The 8,892-nt window shown below is 40.1% G+C and overlaps 1 protein-coding gene across 2 annotated transcripts; it reads left to right on the plus strand.

Moving 5' to 3' along the window:
* Positions 1–229: 229 nt before the first annotated feature.
* On the plus strand, positions 230–7,857 carry TMEM33 (transmembrane protein 33). 2 transcript variants are annotated; one of them, XM_010574470.1, is made up of 8 exons: positions 230–291; positions 397–461; positions 1,615–1,709; positions 2,148–2,335; positions 3,273–3,340; positions 4,125–4,258; positions 6,200–6,283; positions 7,638–7,857. In XM_010574470.1, the coding sequence occupies exons 2-8, from the start codon at positions 405–407 to the stop codon at positions 7,765–7,767; spliced, it is 756 nt and encodes a 251-aa protein (XP_010572772.1). In that variant the 5' UTR covers positions 230–291; positions 397–404; the 3' UTR covers positions 7,768–7,857. The 2 variants fall into 2 exon arrangements, with proteins under 2 accessions (XP_010572772.1, XP_010572773.1); XM_010574471.1 differs by lacking the exons at positions 230–291; positions 7,638–7,857 and adding an exon at positions 6,406–6,614 and having other exon boundaries at positions 318–461.
* Positions 7,858–8,892: the final 1,035 nt, after the last annotated feature.

Below are 8,892 nucleotides of genomic sequence, written 5' to 3' on the forward strand. Positions count from 1 at the left end.
CCTACAGGGCGAGCCGGGAGGCAGAGGTGGGCCCTGCTGCGGGCGGGCCGCGGGCCCCGCGCACCGGAGGATCGGCCTCGCGGCGGCAGACGCGCCCCCCGCGAGGGCCGAGGCAGCCCGCCACCGCCTCCCGACAAGGCCTTCTGACGTCACGAGGCGCGGTCGGAGGCGTGACGTCGCCGGGCCTACATTGCCCGGCAGGCCGTGCGGCCCGCTGGAAGTGACGTCCGGCCGTATCCGGGGAGGGCGCGGAGGCGGTGGTGGCGGTGCGTGGTCCCTTGCCGTGCTGCGGTGGGTCGCGGGCGGGCGGCCGGGCCGGGGGCGGGAGCTCGGGAGGGGGTGGCGGTCCCGGTCCCGGTCTCCCCTGCCGCAGCTGAGGCGCTTCTCTCCCCGCAGGTGCGGCCATGGCGGACTCCACGCAGAATGGGCCCATGCAAGGCGGGGCCGGCGGCGGAGCCGTGGTAAGGAGCCCCCGGCCGTGGCGGGGCGGAGCAGGCCGCGGCGCCGGCCCCGCTCTTGGCGGGGCGGGCGTGGGGGTCCTGGGCCGGCCACGGTGCTTCTCCGTGGGCGCGGGTGCCCCTTGTGCTGCGGGGAGGGTCCTGCTGGAGCCGCAGTATGGCCGACTGCTCGCCCGGGTACGGGCAGGGGGAAGCGGCTCTTTCGCTTTCCGATGGAAAACGTTCTGTCGCTGCGCCGCCGCTCTCGAAAATGCCCCAGTCAGAAGTAATTCCGTGTGGCAGCAACTACGCGTCTGTAGTTGTATCGCGCAAGCGAGGCAGTAGGTGATGATACGAAAGACGCTTGCAGGTTGGTTAGGTTAATTTCTGGTTGCTTTCATAAAAAGGCTCTGGGGACATAGAGGAAAAGAGTGTGGTCTTCAAAAGCTGGTTCAAACTCGGAAGAAAAACGTTGAGCTCTTTCAGGTGAAAGAAAACTGATGTTTTAACTGTTAGCCACCTAGTAGCCAAAAGTATGCTGTGTTTCACTAGAGCCGTTCTGGTACGGGGACTGTATCAGGAGTGGAGAGGGCTGTGGTTAAGGAGAGCTCAACAACAGGAGAAGTGCTAGATTACTGTTAAAAGCTTTTTTGAGACCAAGAATGTGTAGGCCAAAACGATGCTGCTTTCCTTATGATGTAGTTACACTAACTTTTCCTGAGCCTTACTTTTTCTCCCCTTGGTAAGAATTGTGGAGATTCAGCCCCAGGTGTGTGGAGTGTATTCTGAAAGGAACCTTGAAGCAATAGATGCAAAAGTCAATCGGGTCTAAAGACCTTGCATGATAACATTTTTGAAGCTGGCTGTTTAGTGAGGTTGTTCTGTATAGAAGTACCACCTCCACAGAAGATCTTACCACTATATTTGGTTATAGTGTACAAAAGAGCCTTTTGGTTCTGAGGAAGCCTAGCTATTTTTGATCTGGTTAGTAACGTCATACGAGTCAAGTGTCACAGAACAAAGAGGTGCTCTTCACTTCGAGCTGTAATTTGCTTCTATTCAAGGTTGGGGAAGGACTTGCAATTTAATATGGAAGGGAAGAATGTTCATTGTATGCAAATATTAAGATACCAACTTCTGTGGGGGCTGGGTTTTTTCTTTTCTTCTTCTAATGTAGCAATTTCTGATGGCTAACAAGTTGGATACAGCAATGTGGATTTCCCGCTTGTTCACAGTTTACTGCTCAGCTTTATTTGTCCTGCCTCTTCTAGGGTATGTATTGTAATATTGTAAAATAGCATTAAAAAGTTACAAAATAACTGTGCTCCCTTTTCTTAGTGTTGTTTTTCATGTAAGGGTAAAATTCTATTATTCAGCTTACTTGGATGCTTTTTATCAGAACAGTTTACAGATTTTAGGTTGGTTTAAAATACTTTCAGATGTGTTTGGAAAATGTGTTGAGCTACTGTAAAGTAGTGGCAAAAGCATGTTTTTATGTGTAGCTATGGAGTAATATATTGAATTGTTTTACCTTTGGCACCTGTGGTAAGTCAGTGTTACCAGTTTTCGAGTTGTATTTTAGTAGTAGTGCTTATGTATGGTAATAGAAATGCTTTGGGTATTGTGCAATTGTGATGCAATTCTCAAGGGTGGAAGACTTCTGAGCAGGAGCTTGGTTCATATGGTAACATCTCCTCTGATGATTTGCAGGTTGCATGAAGCAGCAAGCTTTTATCAGCGTGCCTTGCTGGCAAATGCTCTTACTAGTGCCCTCCGACTACACCAAAGGCTACCACACTTTCAGCTTAGCAGGGTGTTTCTGGCCCAGGCTTTGCTGGAGGACAGCTGCCACTACCTGTTGTACTCTCTTATCTTTGTGAATTCCTACCCTGTTACAAGTATCCTTTACTTGTGTCATCCTGGTAATGTTGTTAAATATCTTAAAAACTTGATTCTTTTCATCACCTGATGAATGATTTGAAAAACTACTTCAAGCTAGAATATGTTTGCTATTCATAAAACATGCTTTATGTAAAATAGGAGAGGCTTATGTTGATTGATCCATATTCAGGTTAATCACCTCTATAAGTAGTACACTGCGGTCTCTGGCAACTTAGATTTTCTTTTCCTGAGACTTAAGTTCGGTGGATTTTATGACCCAGCCTCAAGTGATACTTTGAGAAGTTGGTAACTTTCATTTATTACCAGTACAGGGTTTATATAGGACTCCTCACTGTAAGCAATATTCAGTAGTAGCTTTTTCAGAGAAGTTATTAAACAGATAAAGTCTGCAAAAAAGGCTTACTCCTGCGGCTTGTCAAAGGTGACTGAAGAACTGACTTGACTTTGTGCATATGCTTAATGTCCTACTCTTAAAATGTCCTTGGCAGAGGAATGTCTACATTCTTGCTCTCTAAAATCTGAATGGCTGGCATGTTCCTTGATAAAGAAATGCATTTTGTAGCATCTCTTAATAAAAAATATTATGACTACATGTGTTTGATAGATTTTTAAGTAGTAATCTTCTGTGTCTTTCATGCAGAAACAATGCATTTCAGTAGAAACTTACTGGTGTGTAATAGCATATGTTGTACTTTGCATACCTGCATACACACACATTTTGAAGTCAATAAAAATGCATAGCGAAGAGGTGTAAGAAGCCAAGGGAAGAGCTATAAATATGGATGTTAGACATATATGTGTCTTAACCCAGTATAGGCCATTCCAGCCAACTTCTTGCAAAAAGCCATTTAGCTATGACTTGTGTGTTAGCATAACATCACGGGGAAATGAAGCACTTGTGCAGCCTATAATTTTCCTTATCGCTTGCTTCAGTGAGTATTTTTCCTGTTCTGCTGTTCTCTTTGCTTCATGCTGCCACATATACAAAGAAGGTTCTTGATGTAAGTATGATATGATGTATGATACCATTAATACTGTTGGTATTCTTGGGGGTTATAAACATGTTTGAGTTGCAGCTATGGTTTCCTTTAGCTAGACTAGAGGAGTTAGAGTGAAATTGTAGTATGGAATCTCAGCACAGAGAATCTGAGAAGTCTTTTTTTAGGTTGCTCCCTGCCACCCCACCGCCCCCTTCTGTTATGACTCAATGATATGTTGGAGTTGACACTAATTACTTTTCTTGAAATGCTATTCTTTGAAGGAAGCAAAAGCTGTGTAGCAGTTAAGTTGAAACGTAAGACATGTCTTTTCAAGCTAAACTGTAGCCTGTGAAATTTAATGTTCTATGTCAGTAGTAAAATAACAAACTGCAGGGTGAGGCTAGCAGGCAAAATACTTGCCAGTTGGACAATGGTCAATGAACTGCCTTGTGCAGCTTAATATAACTCCAAACTTTGGTGTTCCTAACTGGGCTATCTTGCAACCATAGGCCCCTTCCGTCCTGGTGGACAGAATAAGGCTCATGGCCGTCTTGTTGCAGTTGAACCTAAAATGGGTGGGTAAGGGAATTGAAATGCCTCATGTTTTTAATTGAACGCTATGTAATTACGGAGTTCCAAGCTTCTGCTAGTTTTCTTTGGGATACTAATCTCCATACCTTCAAAGGATCTAATCTTAAAATGCTGAAATGAGTTGTAAATGATAATTGTTAGTATTTTGATTTCTTTGTGCTAGAGAAGATAGGTGTAACTTGTATGTTTTCTGGCAATCTTTTTTTCTTTAAAGGCACGAAGTTCAAACAGTCTGCCCTTTCTGAGAAATCTTTTGGAGAAACTGAATGCTAATCAACAGAATATTCTAAAATTCATTGCTTGCAATGAAATTTTCCTGATGCCAGCTACAGTTTTTATGCTCTTCAGGTAAGAATTACCACAACTATTTTCATAATTAGAAACTTTCTACATAGGATTACTTTTTTGCAGGCAGAGTTCTCTGCTGGTCACAGATCTCCATTTGTATGGTTCTGGATGACCAAGGCTTGAACTTAGAGTTAAATTTATTTGATTCCTAGACTTCTCAAGTTGGTGCATCATGAAATCAAAAAGCATTCACTCTGATATAACTAAGCACCAAAACTCCCTTCCCTTTCATAGCATAGGTCACATTGTTGGGTCAAATTAAAGTTTTTCAGGCCTGTAAATTTTCTCCTACACCGTTCAGTAAGTTGAATTTTGGTCAGTGTAATAGAATATTAAGATCTTCAGCTTCACTGAAAGTGAACTCTTATTTTTGACTATTAGATTCCAGAAATTTAAGTGGCATGAAATTTCATTGTGCTAAAACTGTGGAAGCAGGAGTAGGTTATGTCCTCTACTGTGTTACTTCTGACCAGTGACCCTTGTTTCTTTTTTTTTTTTTATTTTTTATTCTATTTGGCTTTGCCTACTGTGCAGGCTGTTGAATTCATTTTGGGGATCTTGAGCCTATGCATGTTAGAATCCTACTGAAGTCATATAGGCATAATGACCTGCCAGTCACTGAAGTTTGGGTCATTTCCTTTTAATATTTGGAGGAGGAATAACACCCTTTGTTCTATATAAGTCGTAGCACAGTGAGAGCATTTGTCTTGAGTGCTCTCGCAGGCAGCAGAAGGGAGGCTTTATCTTCTTGGAAGTTGGTAGAATGCTTAATTTGTCTTTATCTTTTGATATGTCAGCTGGAACACTTCAATGCTTCAGCCCTGAAGGATTCCATTTCGTTTTAAGGCCACTTACCAACTGACAGATACACTCTGTATCCAGTATCTGAAACTTTCAAGTGCTTTAAACTTCTCTTTAGGATAACTTTTTTTTCTCTCTCTATGGAGAATTTAGTATGTGAAGTGTCACTACTTGGTATGTCATCTGGTAGATACTGAAGCTTATAAAAGATCATATACCAAATTTTAAAATTGTATAATGGTTAAATGCAGCTATTGTGAGAATTTGTTCTTTAAACTGTTTTAGAATATTAAATTGCTTGTAAATACTGCACAGGAGCAAGATTTCCTCTTTTTCCCTTTCTGTAGCTTACTTTCCTTTTCACCTTATTTTTTTTCTTCTGGGTAAAGATAACTGCTCGTACTTGAAGGAGCTCTAGTTACTGGAACTGTCATGTTCAGCTTCAAACAGAGCTTTTTAATATTGTGTTATATGAAGAAGCTCCAGTCATTAAAATTAAACTCATGGTATTTCTGTGCTTTGCTATGTATGGTTTGTATGCTACCCTTTTGCTGTTTTACAGCACTGTGATGTGAAACAGCAGCTTTGTAAAGTATCAAAACCTAATTTCAGTGTAACTGAAATAGTTGGATGTCAGCTTGGCATTAATATCTCAATACAGCTATAATAGTCTCAGTGTGTTCTGAGAAGTTTTGCAAAAGATATTAGAAGTATGGTCCAGATGGTCAAAGTGCTACAATTGGAGCTGAAGAAGCTTGCTGTAACTGGACTACTTATGTCAGCCAATTTCTGTGCTTGACCAGCAAGCTTCTTCTTAATCCTGAACAGGTGTCCACCATCACTTCTGTGATTCTTTGCCCACCACCAGAAATGAGGCATATAAAAAACTTCATAAATATAGAATCAATACAAGAACAACACTTTAACTGCTTCATTGAGCAGTTTTGTTTTATAATGTAAGTTTCTGCTTTTGTAAGTGTATGGTTATGTACTCTTTCTTGTCAGATCTAGATTATCTGAACCAATGTGACCCCAGTCTAGGTTTTTTTTGAGCCTAAGTAGTTTGCTTGCTTTTATTGAGAAAAGTCTTGATTTTTTTTTTTTGTCATTATTAAGCTCTACTTCTCTATTTTCTTACAGTGGGCAAGGGAGTCTGCTCCAGCCATTCATTTACTATAGATTTCTTACATTACGCTATTCCTCTCGGCGAAATCCATACTGTCGGTAAGCACTAAATTGATTTTCAAAGTTCATGTCTGACTGCATAGTGTTTAGGCATTCATAAATTTTTCATTCTAAAATGAATGTATAACTCATAATACTGAATCTGCAAATGGTAATTACAGAATGTGGAATACACCTGGATGCTAAAAAACCCCAAACCAGCTGATTTAAGATTACATTATTTCATGTAACTGAACTTTTCTGAAATGTACCATCATCCTTGAATGGGAGCTTTCAGAACATGCTTGTGTAATTAAAATTGGGAAAAGAAAGTCTCTTAATTGTTCTGTAACCATTTGCCAGAAAGATGTCCTTATTTTTAGATTCCAGGCCTATCTGAGGCTAAGTCTATACATGAACAGGCACTTATGAACTTGTGTAATGTTGACAGAAATAAAATCTGTGGATCTTAAACATGTTCATTACCTCCTTCAGTTAAATTCATAAGTCAGGTTAATTATAATTGAAGTAGAGCCTTATTGATTTTTGTTTGAAAGTTAGTCAAGCCAATGCCATTGCTTTAAACTTTGAAAACATAAATATTTCCATGAGGACTTGCTCAGGTCAGTGTTTTCTCAGAACTTTTCTTATGACAAGCGTTGTATAGCATAAGATTTTGTGAACATACTTTCCAGTCTGATCGCTACTCAATTAGAAAATGGTTTGCTAAATTACTGAGGATGTGGCTTTGGCTGCCATGGCATGCAAAGATAGGTCTGAGAATCGTAAACTTAATCATGTCCTATTCCCTACTATTTTGTTTAGTTTCTTTGTTTGTTTTTAACAACAACAACAATCTATGAAGGTGCTTTTCTACTTTCATATCTAAAAATAATTTAAGTCGTGCAATACTAAAACTCAGTTTCAGTAGAACTAGTTTATCCAAGATGTTCTGCTGACATTTATGTAGTTTTAAGGGGTGGTGTGGGTTTTATTTCTCATGTCTGTCTTCTCATAGTTGCTTCTAGAGTGCAGGGTTCTTGCATTCTGACATGAAAGAGTGCAAACACACAATTACCTCCCAAGTCCTTACACTATTTCTGATAAAGCATTACTCTTCCTTTTTTTTTATAGTGTGGGGTTTTTTTTCTTGGAAGTGGAATTTTTCTGCTGTCTTTATATCTGTCCTCAGCTGAAAGCTGCTGAACTAAAGTTAATTAAAATGTTGATGTTTAAAGGATGAGAGTTCTGAAGCTCTTGCAAGATACTGCAACACTGAGTTGATCTAAAGAACTTGTTAAGTAGAGTGTGTGTGGGGTGTTGAGAAAAGAAGTGAATGAAAAAGATTTAGATGATATTTACTTCTGATAAGTGCTGTAGGATTTTAAAACTCTCTTTAAATCTGATTTTTCAGGACTCTCTTCACTGAGCTGAGGATTGTTGTTGAACACTTAATAATGAAGCCCTCATGCCCTGTTTTTGTAAGAAGACTATGCCTCAGCAGCATTTCCTTTATAAGCAGATTGGCACCAACTGTTGCATAGCCAAATTTCAGGCACTTGTGTTTTGTGAACATTATGAGCAGCTGGCACTTCTGCTGATGACTATAAATTCCTGGTTTTACACTGATCTCACTCCAGGCTGTATAAAAATGTGTATATGCTTTTCTTGGAGATAATATGAAATTTAGCATATCAAAAGCAAGTCATGGAAACTTAAAATTACTGTGCTGTATTGCTAATTGGTGGAAAAAAAAGTAGCTGCATCCTGTCCAAAACATGCCCGGTCATACAGAATTGGTTTTTTAGGAATCGAGGACTGTTTGAGGTTGATTAAAACTTTAAGAAGTCTGTGCTCAGTAGGTTTATGTTAGTTGGAACTATAGCTACTGTAGGATGTCTCTAGTGGATAGCAATTGGAACACATACCTATGCAGTACACTTTGGACAGTATTCTCCTGCTTACTAAATGTATCTGTAGAACCATTTTGTCTAATTTACTATACTCAATGTAAAACTATGGCCCACTTAGATTTTAATCCCTTTTGTTAAATTCAATCAAGCTGACATAGTTAACACCTTTTCTCAAGGAGAGGCTATTTTTATTAATACTATTTAAAAAGAACTCTTCCAAGTTTCTACCTTGTGACATAGTCTTACATCATGTTGTTGGAAGAAATCTCAAGACTCTGATCGTGGAAAACTCTGTGCAGTTGTCTTGTCATAACAAGATGTTTTACCAAGCCAAATTGCTGACCTGTAGGCTTTTCAGACAAAGATGCAATGCTTAAACTTTTAACCACCTCTTAAGTGAACTAATCAATGTAAACGAAGTAACTTTTGTAGAATCATTGCAGATTTGTTCTTGTGTCCACATAAATGTGAGACTGCAGTAATTCAAGCATGTCAGCTTTCTAGAAAATTAATCTGTAGCTAGCTCTATATAAATTCTTATTCTGGTTTCTGAGACTCTCATTGTGATGGGAAATTTGCATAAAGGATTGCACCTGTTTAGGCAGCTTCTGAAACAAATGGGTGTAGGATTTTTTGGCATAAATCCTTCTGACGGATCTGAAGCTAGTGTCATGACTACAGAAGTGAATATTGAATTGAGTGCTGATTATGCATTTACCCAGCAGCTGAAAGGTAGGTTGTGGAAAAAGAATATTA

This window comes from Haliaeetus leucocephalus, unplaced genomic scaffold (assembly GCF_000737465.1).
Source record: "Haliaeetus leucocephalus isolate CR32 unplaced genomic scaffold, Haliaeetus_leucocephalus-4.0 Scaffold439, whole genome shotgun sequence".
NCBI lineage: Eukaryota > Metazoa > Chordata > Aves > Accipitriformes > Accipitridae > Haliaeetus > Haliaeetus leucocephalus.